The following is a 19249-nucleotide window of genomic DNA, read 5'->3' as shown; positions in this document are numbered from 1 at the left end:
AAAAATATCGAAAAATTTGACCTTTTTTTAATGGATTACAAAATAGTTTTTCAATGGTTTTTAATGGATTATATTATTGTTTGTGGTAAATTCATAGCAAATGACAACAGTAATGCAACTAATTGATTATTATCCATGAGACTTCAGTGCGGGTGAAGATGACATCTGTTTTCAGTTTGTACAAACCCATTGTTGAAATGGGAAATCTGTTTCTCATGTATTGGTTAGGTTAAATTTTAAGTTAAAAATTATTTGAGGTTTAATATCGAGTTGGACCTCTTGATAAAAACGTTATCTTATTTTAATGGGCGGATATAGGTTTTTCTCGATGGGGGGCGGATTTTCAAAAAATATTGAAAATTTTGACCTTTTTTTAAAGGACAGGTCAAAGAAGCCGTTTTTGGGCACGTTTTCGGTCGGCCAAAAACTGATTACTTAAAAAGTAGCAAAAGGAGGGGGTTCCCTTTGGCTCCGCGGGGGTCGAATCCCTGAGAGGGTGAGGCGTCCGCCCCCCCCCCCTTAAATCCGCCCCTGCTTATATTCAAACAAAATTTGAAGTTTTAAGAAACCCAATTTTTATTTTTCTGTTCTGAGACTGCGTAAAAGAATAGTTCGAAGTTTTTAGGTGGCAGTATATGTCATTATGACGACGGGTACCCCCTCTACACATTCGAGTGTGGCAGTCGCACCCCCCGTTGTGCCTACGGACTGGCCAGCTTCTTCTTAAGCAAGAACGACTTCAAAGGGAGTGACAATTGTGACGATGAAAATTTCTTTGCTAGTGTACCACACATGTACAAATGGATTGAAACAATTATAAGTGGAAATTATAGTCAATAAAAAGCGCAAATAATTTTACAGACATTTAAAAGAAGTTTTTTTGAAGTAAACAGCGTGATAATTAACAAAACAACAAATTTTACGATGATTTTTAAGTTGACAATGCTCTAGCTCATGTCTGATTTCTGGCCTTCAAAATGATTTCATTTAACACGGAAACTAAAACTAGGTATTCAATATGCGTTCATTAAAAATTTGAGCACAAATCAAAAGGGGGTTTTTGTATCAGTCCAAAACTCAGGAATTTTTTTTACAGGAAAATTATTTTCACAATTTTGAGCTCAGAGCCATATTATCAAATTGGGATCTTGTTAACTATCCCCCCTATGGTACCTTGTAACGAATCCCCCCTGTAACGAAAAAATTGTACGGTTAACCATATACTAACTTAGTACCTGTTTTGCAATAGGGGAGAAATAGTTAACAAGATCCTCAAATTGTTTCAAATTTGCAAATTAAAAGTCAAAAGTTGACCAAAAAAATCTGCTGTTTCCCCGCCACCCTTCACCCCCCTACCCCCGCCCCACCTGATGAGGTCATTTTGAGAGTTAATATATATCAATCAGACGTAGTGAACCAACGTTCAGTAAAATTTGCAGTTAGGTGATAGAAAAAGAGCCAAAATGTCCGGAATTTTACGACTGCAGTTTCAGAGATCTGAAGAAATTTTTTCTTAGAAAAAGAGGAAACTTCAAATAGTATATAATTTCAAAAACCTCTTTTTGTCGCCCACTCTACGATGTTAGAAAGCCTGCATTTATTGACCCGATTTGGCCAGTTAAGCCCAATCACAGGTGTGATTTTACTTTATTAACACTTGATAAAACGATTACACCCGTAGCAATATCTTACTTACTAAAAAAATTCCGTTTTCATTTGGTCATCAAGAAATGGAGACAAGGACACCCCGAGAACAAGTGTTAGAAATCGTTCCAAAAAGCTTAAAGCCGGCTATATGTCTTAAATGTTACGTTACTAGTAGTGAAATCTATCACTTTGTAATTTATATGGCGCGTAAGAAGTAGCGGATTTAGGGGGGGGGGGGGGGGGGGTGCGGACGCCCTCTCTCTCAGGAATTCGACCCCCGCCAACCCAAAGGGTCCCCCTTTGTACTATTTTGAGGTATTGATTTTTGGCTGACTAACCTTGAAGTTTTCTAAAGGGCTTTCGGAGCCAATCTATGCTAATTTTGAGGGAGGAGCGCGCGCCGAAAAAATGCAAATTTTTGGTCGAAAATTTCCAAAAAGTGCTTTAAAAAGCCTTTTTTTGCCTTTTTCAAAAATTTGCCTGCGACGCAGTAAATTCGGTAAATTTACGGTTTTTATTGTGTTTTGGGAGAGCTCATAAAATCAATTTGGTCGACCCCAAAAAAAAATAGATAAACTTTTCAAATTTTTTTTGAAAATCCGCAACCCCCCCTCGAGAGATTTCTAGATCCGCGCCTGCGGGTAAAGATGATTTAATAAAAATCTCAAAAACATTTTTTTTTAATCACCTTTGAAAAATTCATCAATATTTTTAAAGCAACCACTGATCCATAGATCTCGAAAAGCAGGCGGATAAATCAGGCCTTCGGCTTGATAGGAGCAGTTTTTCTGAAGATTTAATCTGATTACGAATAACAGGACTCTGATCAGGGACTGAATCAGTTATAGCGAACAATTTTTTTGAAATTCATCAACCACGGGAAATTAATCTGTGGTTGGTCCTTTGAGGGCTAGAGATTACGGTTGATCTGGTGTTGTTCAAACAGTTACAAACAATCGCGCCCTTCAGAAATGTTTTATGGTCCGCCGTCGGCCGAAAATGGATGTGGTAAAATAGTTACAAAAGGGGACTCTTTGGTTGGCGAGTGGGTCGAACCCATCAGAGGGCGTCCTCACGCCTTCTTACCTAAATCTGTCTCTGTTCTAACTGTGAATGCTCAACTTTATTCAGTTTTATAAATCGCCCGAAAACAACAAAACGTTGATAGACTCAATTGAGTGTTCTTAAGCAAACAAAAGAAGGGTTAACAAATAGTTTTAAATCATGCTGAAGTTATTTCTATGTTTTTCTACACTTCTACTCTTCTTTTTTCCTAAGAAAGGAGGCGGTGGGGCTGAGTCTTTCACCAGACTGACCTTTTATCAGACCGAACTTTTACCAAACCAAAAGTTCATCCAATCAGAATTCGAAATTCGAAATTATTTTATTCGAAAAAATAAGAACACAAAACACAATAAACATAATATTTTGGATATAATACAACAAAACAAAGAGCTTAAATTCCTGAATAAACGGATCTTTTAAGGCGTTCGACGAAAAATAAGCGCTGTTTCTTCCCAATAATCGTTCTCGGATATGTTTCCCCCAAGATGCAAAAATTTCAATCTCAAGAATTTCCGATCCAGTTCTCGAAATTTTGTCTTTTTTTAAGTGGGGGCAATCTCCTCGGTTGGCACGTCCTAATTGAAAATGCAAACTCAACTCTTCGCAATAGAATTTTCCTATAACTTTCAAAAAATTGGGCCGAAATGTCTCTACAGATTTTTTCCAGTCTGCATTCCAGCTCTCGCACACCGTAGTTGTTCTAATGTCGTTGCTCCGATCGAAAACGTTCCAAGTCTCCATCGCAAATGGGCCAAGAACCCAGAAATCCAGATGTAATCAAAAACGTTGCCCAAATTTTTGTTTTGGTTGAAAACTTCTTGTATTTTACCTTGATAGGTGCAAGCATTACGGTCAGATCCCCTATCGGTAGAAACGGGAGACTAAAAGTTTTTCGGTTTTGTTTTTGGGTTTGAGGGTTGTTCAAGTATAATGTATACAAACTGATTTTTTAAACTTTTCTGCGAACGCACTGAGAAAAATGGAACCAGCAACCGCAAAACTTTGAAACATAAATTGTGTTTTCTTGGTGCAGGAAAAACCGTTTCTTGTTCATAGGGGCTCTATTGCTACATCGCTAAAAAATTGTTGGCACAATGGGCATAATTTTGCAACTTTTTTGACTCGTAACTCGGCGGAATTTTTCATTTCGGGGGGAGGGGACGAGGGCAAAAAAAAATCTTTATTCTCGCCATTCGAAATTTTTTGCAATTCTTCTAGGTTTTTCAAGCTGGGGGTTAGATCATTTTCAAGTTTTTCTTGAAGTTTTCCCCAAAATTTTCGGTCCGCCATCTCTTCAAAATGTTTCAAATGGTTGTGACTAGATGGTGGTTTTATAAGGACAATTCGTTCTAAATCTAAGGAAAGTGATGACCCACAAGTTTCATTAATAAATCTGTAATAGTGAATCGAATTTTTTCCGATTTTTTAAAAACATTTCAAAACTAGTTCAGATTGAAAAAAAAAGTAAAAACAAACAAAGTTTTGAAAGAAAGCGTAAGATAGGTGCGAGATATTTGTTACAGAACGCAGACTTAGCGGCACCATTACATCTGTCAATCAAATTTACTTACTTTTCTGGTAAAAGTTCGGTCAGGTAAAAGTTCGGTCAGGTAAAAGGTCGGTCCCGGGAAGCGGTGTAGCAATTAGCAATTGTGACTTATACAAAACAACAATTGATTTAACTTGCTGTGCATTCAAACAAAAAGCAATTTAGCCTGAATTTTTAAACAATTTCTAAAACTAATTGAGTTTTTAGGGAAATGAAAATATCATTTTCGCTCAATTCAAATTCAACTAAAGTGAACGCTGATAAAACTGCAAGATCAATTGATCAATATTCGCCCGTAAATGACCCACCCTAGAATATCCACCCTAGCCGTGTGTTGTTTTTGAAACTAGATTCCGCGTAAAATATAGATTTCGAACAAACCCGCAGAATTTGTTGGAGATTTTTTTTGATGGAATGACTATTTTATACAACTAATTACCTTCGCTGATAATAATAAATACTTTTTTTTATCAATTACATCATAAGTTAAAACTTTATTGCATTTGAATTGAATTTTAAGATTGATTTTGCAATTACTCTACACACTGTAAAAAACATATTTTTTACGAGTTTTACCAGCTGTATTACAATGTAACTTTATTAACTCTGTTATTATAATAGAGTAAAAATTTATTTTGTTTGTCCCTCCGAAAACGTTTTTATTTGCAACTGTTCTATAGTACTTAAATTGTACACTCATAATGTTCTTTAATAATTGCATCTTCTCGTAATCGCGTTTTACCCTGAGGATTGAAAAAATCAAGAGGGGCAGATCTAGGACATTCTCAAGGGGCAGATTTTCAAAAACAGATCAAAAACTTTTGCGAATTTTTTTTAGAACGACTGAGTAGTTTTTCTGAGCTCTGAAATCAATCTGAACTTTTTTTGAAAAAAAAACAGGCTAAAAAGGCGTTCCTAGGCATTCTTTGAAAAATTTCGTTTGACCAAAAAGTTGCGCTACCCCCCTCCCCTACTCAAGTTTTTTTTATATTTGCTACTGCATATCCCCCTTAAATTCGCAACTGCCAATCAATTTAAAAAGAAAAATCACCTGCTAGTGATGTTTTTTTTTTCATTTTCATTTTGTCAGATGAAGTACAAATTTTTATTAAAACCATGATCTTAAGCTTATACCAAGTTATAATAAAGTAGCTAATATAGTAATAACAAATAGCTAAGTAACCTATTATTGCTATTTTTGACAATTTCGTCTATTTGCTGCTTGAATTTTACAAAGAAAATGCATTAGTTTTGGAGTTGACTTTCACATAATTTTGTTTGTTACAGTTTTGCTAAAATTGCCAAAAAATAGTTGGTTTCAGTTTTTCTAGAAAGTTAAATCAGAAGCAGGCCGTGCGATGAATTTTCTTCGGAATAGCCAAAACTGATCCTTTTAAATAAAAGCATTATGGTTCTTAGTATCGTCTTTCATTCCTTTAAATATCAATTTCGCTGTTGTTTGAGCATGTTTGTTTTGTAAATTGAAAGTTTCAGTTTCTTTCCCCGCTTTTTTTGATTAATGACGAGGATTACTGAAAAAATCCTTGTGATGTGTGCTCTAAAATGATGATTTTAGGAAATGTTTTTTTTTATATGAAAATCAAGCTTTAAAACCCGCGGAAAAGTTTTTAATGATTTGATTGTTGGACATTGAATATGCATTTTGTTAAATTTCAAGTTTTCGAGATGTTTATTCGGGTTCTTCTTCGATCGAAATCAGTACACATAAAGAGCAGCAGTTGCAATTCCGCACATATTGCTATAGTTTCGGGCCATCAAAATGTAGCCGTCCATTCCCCAGTCCTGGCCATAGCTATTTTTCACCAGCCAGTAATCCTCGCCGTCGAGGCTTCCGTAGCCGACTAGAAGCATCGCGTGGTTGGCGCCTACTTTTTTGCAGGTACTGTCATAGAAAACACCCTCCGTTTCCCCGTAATCCTGAAATTCGTCGGTTGCCTCAATTCCGATGCTAATTGGTCCGTATTTCACAAGAGCGAGCTTCAAATCCTCCTCGTCCATCCAGACAAATCCGAAACCATTGAGAATGACGTTTAATTTTCTAGTATAAATACCAATCTCGCATTCTGGAACATAGCCATCTTCCCCAGAAACGTACGGGTAGTCTGCCTCAAGAACAGCACCATTTTGCGCGAGGAAAGCGGTTCCCAAAGCTGGCCAGCCTCCGTCGCATCCCTTGTTAAGAGTTTCCGTGTCACATGACAGAAGATACTGTTGGCTCAGGGACGGAAGTCTATCTGGAACAAAGAAATGCAACTTATAAAAGTCTTATCCGCACTAGAACTTCATGAAGATTAAACTATCATGTTGTAAGGCAAAACTATAATGCGACTCAACTATAATGCAAAATAGCTTGATGCATTATATAGTATTTGATGCATTAAATGATTTGTTTGGTCAAATTTTGCATACTCATTTTGCTCTTCTCTAAAAAATTCTCAAGACCGGGTTATATTCAAGAAAGAAATTATAATAGTGAAATCTAGATTCTCGCAACAGAGGAGAAAAAAATTCGAATTTTTAAAAATGAAAAGCAATCTATAAAAGAAGGTTTTCATTTAAAAAAAATCTCATACTAGAATAACAAAGCAATTTAGGCTCCTTGGAAAGCATTCTCAAATCCATGCACTTTTACGCGTTACTGAGTTTATATAAAAAATAGAAAAAAAAACGATGGAATTGGCTCTTTTCATTAATTTGCAGAAAGCATTTGTTACAGTTCATCATTCAGTATTTCTACAAATACCGAGCGCAAATGTTTTTGGAAAACGTCAAAAGTTTAAATTCTTGTTATTTTTTTAATCGACGACAATATGTTGAAAAATTGAAAAAAAAAAACTAAGTGAACAAAAAAAACGTATAGCGTTGCATAGGTCTCAGGATAATCGACTTCTGTTCATTTTGTTTTAATCCAAGAGAATTGATAACATTTTGCGAAATCTGAACTTAGTTTTTTTTTGAGGAGGTCAGCACCATTCTTGTTTTTTTAAAAGAAAAAAAACGTTGATTTTAAAAACAATCCACAAAAAAAAACAAAAGACGACTGGTGCGTGGAAAATGGTTAACTTTGCTTGGCTAAAAAAGTTTCCTGCAGGATATTAAGTAAATTTCATTAGATGTTTTAAATGTTTGGGCGTAACAACAGACAATTAGCTGAAAATTACAGATGATGAAGACATCGTGGGCAAACTGGTGAGAAAAAAAAATAATAAAACTGTTTTGTTCTTTTAATGTCCACTTTTTATATAGTCTCTTTGTCAGTAGTCTCACAAGCCAACAAATCTGGACAAAATTTACGTAATAAAAAACGTATAAATCGATCAAGCAAATTGAAATTAAGAAGAATAGAATCAAAACCTGTTCGTTTCAACTTTTTGAAGGAAAATATTGTCAATATTTAACTTTTCACGAGGTACTAAATCGATTGTCATTAATATTAGCGTCGGAAAACTACGCAATCCAATTCAAATGGTTTGATTATTTTTTTGTCTTCGAATGACATAAAATACGTAAAGCTATTTCTATGCAAAACGGTGAAATATTTCAAATTCTTGATGTCAAACAACCTTCTACCTAGTAAGAAAGAAACTGAAAGCAGTGAAAAATTGCTGGAGTTATGAAACTGTAATCAGCTAACCCTCATTGCTATGTCTAAATAAGAATCCTTCAATCAACCCGGTGGTAGCAAAGGACCAACAGCTTCCGCACACCCCTTGGTCTTTCACAGAAGTCACATATCCCATTGCTGTCAAGTTTAACGAATCAGGGAGGTCACCAAAAGCTTCCATCCTCTCACGCCTAACAGGTCTAGGGTAGCCGTCTGATTTAAGACCAAGGTATTTAGCCTTGAACTCGTCAAAAGGGAGGTCGGCAAATTTGTTCAAAGACTTCTTTTTCGAAAAGACTCCCATATCGTGTCCAACATTGTGCTTGCTTATCTAAAAGTTAAAAAATATGGTAATATGTTATAATAGGTGGTAATTTTGAATAAAGCGCATGCATTAATACTAAAATTTATAATCAACAATATAGTCTTTTCTTTCAATTAATTGTACATGCTACTAAAATAGTTTTGGTTAATAAATTACTCTGCCAGATGAAATTTTATTCAAACTCAAGTTTTATTTCTCTTTTGGCCAAAAAATCTTGATTGAAATAAATTATAAACAGGGTTCGAAGTACAACAAGCAACGATCCAGCTATTTCTTTTGAACCTGCCACCTATGGTAATATATCATCAAAAATATATATTATAAAAAAAGATATAACAAAGGTGAGACCCTCTAAATTATAAGAATTAATCGAAGGAAGGTTTTATTGTTATTATAAACTCAATGAAGATTTCGTTTATTTCCTTCTAATTACCACTTTTTTCAGAACGCTAAAAATCAGAACAAGGATGTCCTGCAAATTTTTGACATAGATGCTCTGAATTCAAAAGAATATATCATACCAGGGGCTGATTTAGGGGGCGGGCGGGGGGTTATAGTGGAGACCCTTCTTTTTAGAGAATAAGCCCCCTTCCGACACAAAAGGACTCCTTTTGGTACTTTTTAAGAAATCCAGTTTTGGCTGACCGACCCTATAACTTTTCTAAAGGCGCCTTCAGCGCCAATATATACTAATTATGAGGTGGAGCGCGCGCCAAAAAATTGTGGTTTTTTGTCCAAATTTTCAAAAAAAAGCCATGCATTTTGTCCAAATAGGGCCTTTATAGTGTTCTGGGAGCGCTCGGAAACTCGTTTCGGTCGACCTAAAAAAATGTCGACAAAAATTTTGAATGTTTACTGAAAATCCGTCCCCTTCGAGAAAATCCTAGATCCGCCCTTGTATCATACTTTTTTGATAAATAACAATTTAAATTATTTTTTAACGTAAGATTTGAATTCAAAAATCCAAAATTTAATTTTACGGAATGATCTTTTAACATTTTGCAGGAATATTTTGGCTAGTTTTTCATAAGAAAGTAATTGGTTCATTGTTCGGTTTGTTTTTTTGCCCTTATTCATTCTACTTTTAAGTAATGTCTATAATCCAGAAAAGCAATGCTTTTATACCTTTGTGAGTTTTTTGAGCCACACTTCGAAACGATAGGACTCTTCTTCCATCGAAGCGTACGTTTTTCCATATTTGGTCTTCCAGGCCTCCCAAATTTTGGAGTCTGGGGTTTCCGAAAAACTCTTTGGCAGCTCGGCTAAGGACACCGAAAAAAGTACCAACACCACACTCAAGATTGCCAAATTCATATTAAAATGGAGAAACTATAATTGCTCTGTGCAAGAAAAATAGCAAATTTGCACTGATTTTGTATTTATGGTCTTATCTGCTGAACTAAGGGGACTTAGATATGCGCTCAAACAGTTTTTGGAAAACCCCTCGAAAGTTGATAACCAATGCAAATTTAAACATCACATTGAATTGGAAAACAAAGAGCTAAAGGCTGTAGAATTGACAGATTGGCAATGTTTGAGGCAGAGATTTATGATTGTTTATCGTCACAAACCAAGTTTTCAGGGACTATAAAGTCAATAATAGCTTCTTTGGAAGAAGAAAACGAGTTCTTTGACAAATAAAAGATAAAATTGCGATCATTTCCAAACTTATTCAATCATGCTTCGAAATTTTCTGCAAACTTGAACTCAAACTTTTGGTTTGGTTGTTAACTTTTAACCAAATTACAAATATGATCATTTGAGTCAAACAACAAGTTATCTGTGTAGGCAATTATTTGCAAATTTTGGGTGTTTTTTAATGGCTTTAACCAAAATCGAGATTTCAAAACTATTTTAGATGTTGAATTAAAACAAAAGCCATAACAAACCCATTACATTTTGAAACATGTCGACTCATTGACTATCGACTGAAACTAATGATACAAAAAAGCGAAATAAAAACAAGACAGCTCGCTCGTATCAGGGCGAAGCCCTGAATAATCCGACTGCCGTTTAAGGTTTATGGAGCAGTATAACCTAAAAAAATTAAATAAAATAAAAAAAATTAAAATCCCCCACACGACATTTGAAGTACAAAAGATAGATTTCGCTCCTTGTAACAAATCACTTATGGCAAATAAGCTTCTTTCAGCCAATTTGGTACGATTTCTAAGACGGATTAATTTTTCGCTTACGCGTTAATAGCGTGAAATATATCGCGCGCTAGTTGTCCAAAATTGGCCAAAATTGCAATCTTTAAACCCCCATAACTTTAAAAAAAAACAATCAGAGGTGAAATATCTTTTCAAATTTGAGCTAAAGACAACAACACATTTCGAATGTTTAAAAAAATTGCGTCAAAAATGGCTAGTTAAAAAGTCGAAATTTGTCTGAAGAAAAAAACCCACCTCGAGCACAAATATTCCGTTACTTTCGTATCAAAAGTCGGAACAACTAAGCCACTTGTGATACAACACAAGCATAACATGGCAAGTCAGCAGACAAAAAAATTGAAACGAAAGCCACAAATTGGAAAATTGAGAAATTGTCGAAAAAAAACATCATTAAAAATGTTTACTTGTTTTGTCTGGGAAGAAGTCCAAATTGAAGAAAGCAGATCCAGTATTACAATCGCCGACGCATAGGGAGGCCAAGCTGTGCACTGGATAGGCGCACAATTTAGTGTGTGTAGTTCTCTGGAATGCAGAGAGAAGTCTTGAACATGTTAAAACTGAGTCGGCGCGATCGAAGGAAATACAGGAACAATGGAAAAAAAGAGCTGTTTATTTTTTGCGGAACTCGCTTACAATCCTCAAAATACATAGTTTGAAATGGTAACTTGTGAAATCAGCACTCATAACTTTAATGAGTGCCAATGATGTCAAAAAAATTTTGGTAAGTTTCAGTTGACCAAAAAATTTAAACTGTTGTCTTGAAAATTTGGAGCTAAAACGTTCTGTAATTCAAAACTTTTGAAATTTCTGCAATTTTCCAGAGGAAGCTTGGCTTTTATATCAAAAAATTATCTTGCTCGCCCGAGCGACGCAAAACTAGGTCAGTCAGCTGAAACATTAAACAAAAAGAGTTGACAAATTAAATGAGTAAATCAAAAAATTTAAAGAAGAAGAACACTCCTTGATGGGGCAAGTAAGACGACAAAACATAATTAGACAAATGATTGACCATTTTTTTTTATAAAAACGGGATTTTTCGCTTTGATAAAATCAGATTTGGAATTTTTGCTGTCCCAGACGGAGTGAAACGGAGGAGCCAAAAAACTCTGTTTTCAGGAGCGAATTTGTAAACAAAAATCTTGCTATGAAAAATTATAAATTCAGATTAAATAGCGCTTGTCAATGAATGGCATACAAAAACCGAATGTTCCCATGAAGCCTTTGACGGAACTTTAAGACTTGAACGAGTTTCTAAGCACCTCAAGCCATGCGCATTGGCGGGCAAAATTAGTATCAAAATAAATCCATTCTATTTTTTGATTAAACTGCAAAAACTAAATTGAAAATCGAGGAAATTCAGTTTGAAGCTTTGCTTTAACTGATTTACTAGCGAAGGATCGGAATTACCGTTTGATTGCGCCTTACCACCAGTATTTTTTCAGCCATTTTCTTATTTACAATTACTCTTTTTTCTTTCCAAGAAACTAATCAATTGATAGACAACTCTGCAATATATCAACATGTAACAAAGAAAACATAAAGCAAGTAATATAAATGTAACGATGACTTTTCAAAAATCCTTCTTGGTTCTCAGAAATCATTAAATTCATTTTAAGTCAACCAGATTGTTTCTCCGGTCACTTCCAGGACACTAGAAAGACTTTTGTACAAAAACTATTCAGGAGAAAATTGCTACTTTCAGGCATTTTTTGAAAAATGTTGACGCAAAAATTATTGTTTTTTGGCGTGCGCTTCTCTATAAAGTTTGAACATATTGGCGGTGAAGAAAAATTTTAGGATTAATTGGTCAAAAACGAATATCATAAATTATTTTGAAGGGGGAAAATTTGTTTGGTCAAGAGGCCAAATCCCTCACGAAAAAAGCGTTCTACACCCCCCCTCCCACCTCTGAAATCCTCCCGTGGTTCCATTTTTTTATTTGAAAAGAACATGTTACATTCATAATCAATCATGTGCAGTATTGCAATTTGAAAGTTAAGGCCTACCTAGGATTGATCCCCAGCAAACTTTATGCGCAAACTTTAGAAAGTCTTTACATTGCATTTAAGGCAAATTTTGTCTTGAACAGATAACAAAAAAACATAAAAATATGCATTCTAAAAACATTTTTTCTTTAAAAAGAACATTTAAAAAGGAGGTGATCAGAATCATAATAAATTGTTTTCAAACGATGTCTAGTTACTAAGTTGTTTATAAAAGTTTATTAAAACAAGTTTGAATTATATGAGAGAACACCATAAGGCCAACACGGCCCGTAATTTAAAGCGGAAAACATGTTTTTGCTCTGAGATCCAATAGATCGTTCTATCAGTAAAAGTTTTATTAAATGTACACATTTGTATAAACTCCTTTCAATCCAATACTGAGCAGTATCTTTATAAAATTGTGTTCTCATTTTTATAATTTTTCAAAAATTTATAATTAGTTTTTTGATTGAATCGAACAAACATTTTTCAAAAAACTGACCCATGCGGCAAAAAATTAAAAACAAGGAGGCAAAGCGGAGTTTTGCATCACTTGGAAAACAAAAATGTATAACTATGACTACCAGCGAAGGAACGATAGATCAAAAAATGAAGAAAAAATAAACTTCAAGAAGTTATAGAAACTGCAAAAAGGACAACTAATTCCTGAAACAATATAGAAAAACTTTACAAAAAGCTTTCAAATTGCTAAAAAGAAATCAATGTTGTCTGCGGAATCTAAGCCGACAAAAATTAGCTTAGCTTCAAGAAATTTTAGTTTAGACAAAAAACAGGCCATGACTGAAATCGAACTTCTGAGATTTATCGTCCCAAGCATAGGTGTTACCACTACACTAAATGCACAGAAACTTCATTGAAATTTCAATAATAACAACTTATTTCGAAAATCAATTATGCACAGCTGGAAAAAAATAGCATAAATAGGCAACACTTTTAAAGCTCAATTACCAAAACCGGAAAACAATGAATTGTTTTTAAATTCGAACAGAGTTGAGCAAAACTGGTGCTGAGGCAACTATGCCGACAAAAAAGCAGACAAACAGAAGTCCGACAAAAACATTTTGACCCGCGGAAAATTGCCTGCTTACAACATAACAGGCCCTGGCGTGATTCGAACGATTGATAATTGTTTTTCCAGGTAAGTGCGTTACCTCTTCGTCAAATGTGCGAATTAACGGCTTTCTTTTGATTTCGAATATAATTTAGGTAAAATCATTCGAGCGATTCTGTTAGTTTACTCGTTAACCCAAAAAAAAATTATGTTCTGGTTTGTTAACGCATGCTAAACGCAAGCGCATTAATCGGAAAGAAGTTTCGAACTTCAGGTTGAATCATCCCACAATAGCAAATTTATTTATATCTGTTGCTTGCATCTGATTTGTTTTTTTTGTGTAAATCGTGATCAGCTCTTATTCGTTTATGACATTGCTCAATGGTTCATTCTGGCAATCTTGGCGATTAGTTTTCTCCTTAATTTCAAATCTCATACGCAAAGAATCCTCTAACCGCCTATTTGTTTTTTGCAGCATTTCAGTGTTCGACTTCGTCTTGCGCCTCCAAGCAATTATTCTTTTCAGTCTATAGAATTCTAACAATTTGGTTTCGTCAGTATTGCATTAAATAAACTTCCAAAACGAATTACATGCCTTTTATGGGCTAATATTAGCTGTTGTCTGGTTAAAATTGGACAAAATTGGGGAAAAAATCTGAGAAAATGCATAACATGTTTTTATTTATGAAAATTTAGTTCTATGGTCGCATTGAACTCCTAGATATTTGAAACATGCAATCACGAGTTTCTCAGTTATCTTTTCAGAAAAAATTGACACATAAAAAATCAATCAAAATCAATGGTACAAAATTCATCAAAAATTCAATGATAAGTGTAAATTTGTCAACTTTTTTCGTAAAAAAGACCAATTTGTTCGATATTCAACCAGCCACTTACTTTTAGTAAAGCCTGTTGGTTTATGAGTGCAATAGATCCTATTCTGTTTTTCAATTGGAGAACGGTAGCATCTGCATACAAAATGTGCTTCACGCGGTTATTTGAACTTCATTTAGGTATAGAATGAATAAATGCAAGTATAGATCCCTGATGTACCTCAAAGTATCGTAATTTCAAATGGATCTTGTAAAAGTTTGTCTTCATATACTGATAACATAGTTTAAACGGTTAATATTTGGTCCGGTAATTACGCCAAAACATCTTCTAACAGTGCGATAATGGGGTGAATTCCTTTTTGATTTGAAAAAAACCTGAGTGATTATAAAATAAAGATCTGAAAAAAATTAGGTTGATTTTTAACCGCTGAAACAATTTTTCCCGGAAAAGTAAAAAACCAAATTAGTTCAGAGACTGAATTATTTTTAATCTTTGCTTATGTTACAATTAGTACAAACATTACAACTGCCAAAAATTTTGGGCCGTTTTTTGTTTTTAAACAGTCAACAAAAATCTCTTTTAAAACACATCCTGGTATGTTTGATATTTTTTGTCGAGAACATCGTTGAAATCGTATTAATCTTTACTGTTTGTTTTTACTGACGTTTCGATCAATTGCTGGCTTTAGATGTAACTAAAAATGGTATGAAGCGTCAATATACTTTTATAAGATTGGCTTTTATTGGAAGACTAAGGGGCTTGTGATCTAGATTTGGAAATTTTATTGACTATTGATGAATTTGAAAATCAAGAGGGGCAATTTTTTGCCGCAATTCCTCATGCAATTGTGAAAATTTTCAATTTCCCACGAGAAAAACTTATGTTTAGTTGTGTCATGAAAAAAAACTGTTTGTGGCATCCCTAACGTCAGTTACTGCCCCTGCGTCGAACAGTGGATTCTACAAAAAATACAGCCTTCGCTAAAAATATGTTTTCTGATCTGGCAGCCTGTTGTCTATTTTCATAAGCCTACCTTTAAGGATAAAAGGTCTGTGATTTCATACTCCTGTTTTTTATATTTTTTCCGTCAAAAAAAAACAACTGTTCTGATTCCACAAAACTCACATTTTTTCTTGTACTTGGATAATTCTTGCATTTCAAATTATTAGAACTTTATTTTTCGTCGAGTTTCTTGAGTGTTTGGGACTTAATGAACTTTAAGAGCACGGATTAATTTTTTTTCCGTAAAAAATTTTTTTTGTTCAATTGATCATTTCAAAGTAAGCATTCGAAACGCGCAATTAGAGTGGAACATAATTGCTAAGTCAAACTACCATTATTTAAGTGTGTACAAGGAAACAGCTAGAAATAGGTTGTCACTTCAATTGAAATTGGACAAACTAAGACCTTCCAAACTCCATTCTATGCTAGAAGCGTAGGTGATTTGTTTCCGCTGCAATTTACGGCTATTGAGAAATGACTGTTTTGGTGGTGGTATTTTATCGGTGGTATCGAAGCTTTTGTTGAAAAAAGTCTGTTAAGGAAGCTTTTCTCATATTTTCTGGATCTTTGCATGAGCGTAAAACTTCTTTCCATTGTTAATCAGTTTCAGCGCATCATCATAAACAGCTTGATTGCATAATTTGCCAACAGAGAAAAAGACTCTATACGAATTTAGAGCCGGCCATTGCCGCAAAGCAACCATAAATCTAGAAAAACAGAGGCGAAGCTGAGCTTCGCACCACTTGCGTTATAAATATGAACGCCTATGATTAAAATCAGACAAAAAAAATGTAAGAAATTTTTGTCATTAAAAAATGCAACAAAAGCACAAAATATCCGGGAAAGAATTGCGCACACCATTAGAAAACTCTGCGAAGGCTAAAAACAAGGTAAGTTTTCAAAAACAAATTTGTTCAAAAATTTCTTCCTGTGGAACTAAGCAGAAAAAAAAGACCGAAAATAATCTATTTTAGCCAAAAAAATTTTTTTGCAAAAAAAACACAGATCTCAACTAAAGTCAAAATTCCGAGCTTTTTTGTCTCAAGTGTGAAGATTACGTCAACTTGGAACAAAGTTGAACCATCGAGCTACGGGAACCAAGCCGACAAAAACAAACCGACGGACATTAGTCCGAAAAAGCACAAAAACTCTTTTAGAAAAAAAGGCTGGGCCGTTTTCAAACCGCAAGCTTTGTACATCTAAAACTGCTGTTTTACCTCTACACCAGATGCACAGGATGGTTGTTTGGATTTGAATTTATAAGTACCAAGCGGTAAAAAAAAATCCGAAACTTTAGCAGAAACCCTTCAAGCCGAAAAAGTGCAAAAAACTCCAACTTATAAAAAGGTTCAGTCCTTTTCCCCTCAGAGCACACACACACTTGCATTAATACTTCGTTTGGTCGTAACACAAACTATCAAGCCGATAAAAAGAAAAAAAATAAAAAATGAAAAAAAAAATTTAACATATCGAGCTGATAAAATTTCAACCAATTTGAAAAGCAAATTCTAATTCTGATGGGTTTCTAAATTGCTAAAAACAACTACAGCGAGAACTGTTTACAGCTTAAATAAACGGTTCTTAAATGTGGCAACCAAGCCGACAAAAGACAAGCAGACAAATAATAGGCCGATTTTTTTTGATCAGATTAATTACCATTTGAAAAAAACTGGTCCTGGTCAGATTCAAATACAGGACTTTTGCCGTCCCAAGCGTAATCGTTACCACCAAGCTAAGTGTGCAAGAAAAACCCCAAAATTTGAATTCATTATGAAGCAGGGTACATCAGGAATTCAATGAGTCCTGTGGACAAAGTTGCTTACGTGGAAAATAGTCTAGTAACCGATTGTAGAAAATAACCCTAATAGCCTGTTGGAAAACTTGCCTAATTATCTGCGACTGAAATGTCTGAGCTTCAAGTTGATTTCAAATTTTCTGCAGATTATCTTTTTTCAACATCAAAGCAATTAATTTTAAGTTACTTACTGAATAACATAAGTGGTCATTTTATTACTTATGCAATCTCGATGCCACTTCAAAATATTTGGGAAAAAGATGGGTTGTTTCAATTTATTCGAAAACCGTAATTTTTCCATATTTTCCTGTTATTCATCTAATTGTTTCCTACTGACAGCAAAAGACCACAAATGTCTTTAAAACGTCTTTCCAAGCAAACAACTTGGGCATTTGAATGTGTATACTGCAGTAAGTTTCTCTTCAATGGATTTGAGAAAGAATTTTTGAAAAGCTATCGCGTATTTTGCAGAGTTTTAGTTATACGGTTGATCCAAGATATCAAAATTTCAGACAATCAAAAAAAGACACTTAACTTGAGTTTTTTTAAACGATCTGGCTGACAAAAAAGTAGGGGACATTTTATACTAGCAAAAAGGACAGACGTACAAACCGGAACAATTATTATAATTTAGAAAATAAATTGTAAAATAATAACTCCTGACGAACCAAGAGAAGACTTTCGAACATTTTTGTCGTCCTCTTTCTGAATGAGCAGACAGTCGTTTGAAATCATTAAGATTTTTGGTGTTATTGGCTTTCTAACAAATTTTCTGGACATGATTCAGAAAATATTTCCAAAAAAAAACGTATGTGATTATATCCTACAGACTTAAAATTTATATTCTTTAACAAATTACTGATTGCATAAGTTTGCGTCTTTCACAATTACGTTGATCGGTGGTACAAGAATGTTTTCAAAATCAATTTGTTATGCCAAACGTGTTTTGTCTTTTTACTAAATACACACGTTTTAATTTTAAAAACAATTTAAACTTGCATGTAAATTAAACATAGTAGTGAGCAAAGTCAGTCTTCGCAAAATGGACGATTACTTGACCTGTCCCGACTGTGGGATGTTTTTCAAGTCGGCGAATCTATTCAGCAAACATCAAAGGGAGTTCTGCATTGGAGCGGCCACAGTTCCAGGAAATCTAAGCGGGATGCCATCTGGTCTCCAAATGGTAAAAAAAACTTGACATTTTTGCTAAAAATCAAAAGAAGCTAGAAATTATTCACTTTTCTAATGAATTTCTGACATACTCCTGCCTTTCAAAAATTTTCCTGTCTCGATTGTCTTTGAGAAAAGTTTTTTGAAGAGAGAATAGAGATATTTTTTTTCTAAAGAGAATAACTTTGAAAACGAGAGATTGAGTTTTTTAGGGAACTAGTCGAATTGGAGCGAATGATCTGTCCAAGAGAGGCGCATTTGACGAAAAGGTAAAATAAAAACTTTTCATTTTTTCTCTGCTCATTAAATTAGTAACGTTGTTTTTTTTTCAAACTTTTGGCGTTTGTTCAGGTCGATGAGTTGTTGGCGTTGAAAAACCGAAAAGCGAGACAGCGGGAGGAAAAAGACAGACGAATTTTGTCGGGAAGGAGCGAGGTAAGAATCACTAGAATAAATTATCAGACACTTTTAATCTAAGCTTCAATTTTTTTCAGTTCAAGGGCATGTTTATAGGGGAGAGATGGTTTTTTCTTGCTGGATTTCGACCCCTCTTTGTTACTGTATAATGATATAGTTTTTGGTTATCTATCGAAAAATGAACAAAAATTTTGATAATTTTTTGAAATATTTCCCTCTTCGGGAAAATGCGTGATCCACTCCTGGATTCTCCATACTGAGCTCTCATTTAGTAGTGTATTTAGAATACTCTAAGCTTTATGATTTGGCGTGAAAGAATACTAAATTTAAGAGTGTGCCGAAAACGCGCGTCGAATATCGCAATATTTTGGTCAATACCTTCCGAAAAATGCCCTTAATGTGACATGTTTTGTTTTACCTGTTTTTTTTTCTTCAAAATTTTGCCTGCAGCGCAAAAAAATTGCCAAAATAATACCTTCATAATGTTTTCGTAGAGCTCGGAAAATTAGTTTCGCCGAATTGAAAAGGATCCACGAAACTTTGCAACATGTTTGAAAAATCTTTTGCATGCGTTGTTCATAAAAAAAAA

The 19249-nt window shown here is 34.4% G+C and overlaps 3 protein-coding genes across 3 annotated transcripts in view; 1 reads left to right on the top strand and 2 right to left on the bottom strand.

The window, feature by feature from the left end:
- The window catches only part of LOC134839270 (radial spoke head protein 4 homolog A-like), a 437773-nt gene that overhangs the window by 100665 nt on the left and 317859 nt on the right, over nucleotides 1–19249 (bottom strand). The window lies entirely within an intron of this gene.
- Nucleotides 5862–9666, bottom strand: LOC134839651 (procathepsin L-like). The gene is made up of 3 exons (XM_063855272.1): nucleotides 9337–9666; nucleotides 7917–8217; nucleotides 5862–6516 (listed from the first exon to the last, which is right to left on the bottom strand). The coding sequence occupies exons 1-3, from the start codon at nucleotides 9523–9525 to the stop codon at nucleotides 5978–5980; spliced, it is 1029 nt and encodes a 342-aa protein (XP_063711342.1). The 5' UTR covers nucleotides 9526–9666; the 3' UTR covers nucleotides 5862–5977.
- LOC134839057 (uncharacterized) overlaps nucleotides 17984–19249 on the top strand; it is a 34109-nt gene continuing 32843 nt past the window's right edge. Inside the window, exons 1-3 of the mRNA XM_063854465.1 lie at nucleotides 17984–18256; nucleotides 18456–18512; nucleotides 18595–18678. Coding sequence (XP_063710535.1) covers nucleotides 18116–18256; nucleotides 18456–18512; nucleotides 18595–18678 — 282 coding nt within the window. The 5' untranslated portion in view covers nucleotides 17984–18115. The remainder of the gene's footprint in view (nucleotides 18257–18455; nucleotides 18513–18594; nucleotides 18679–19249) is intronic.

This window comes from Symsagittifera roscoffensis, chromosome 2 (genome assembly GCF_963678635.1).
Source record: "Symsagittifera roscoffensis chromosome 2, txSymRosc1.1, whole genome shotgun sequence".
Classification (NCBI taxonomy): domain Eukaryota; kingdom Metazoa; phylum Xenacoelomorpha; order Acoela; family Convolutidae; genus Symsagittifera; species Symsagittifera roscoffensis.
Note: the sequence above shows the minus strand (reverse complement) of the source record. Positions and strands in the feature narration are given on the sequence as shown.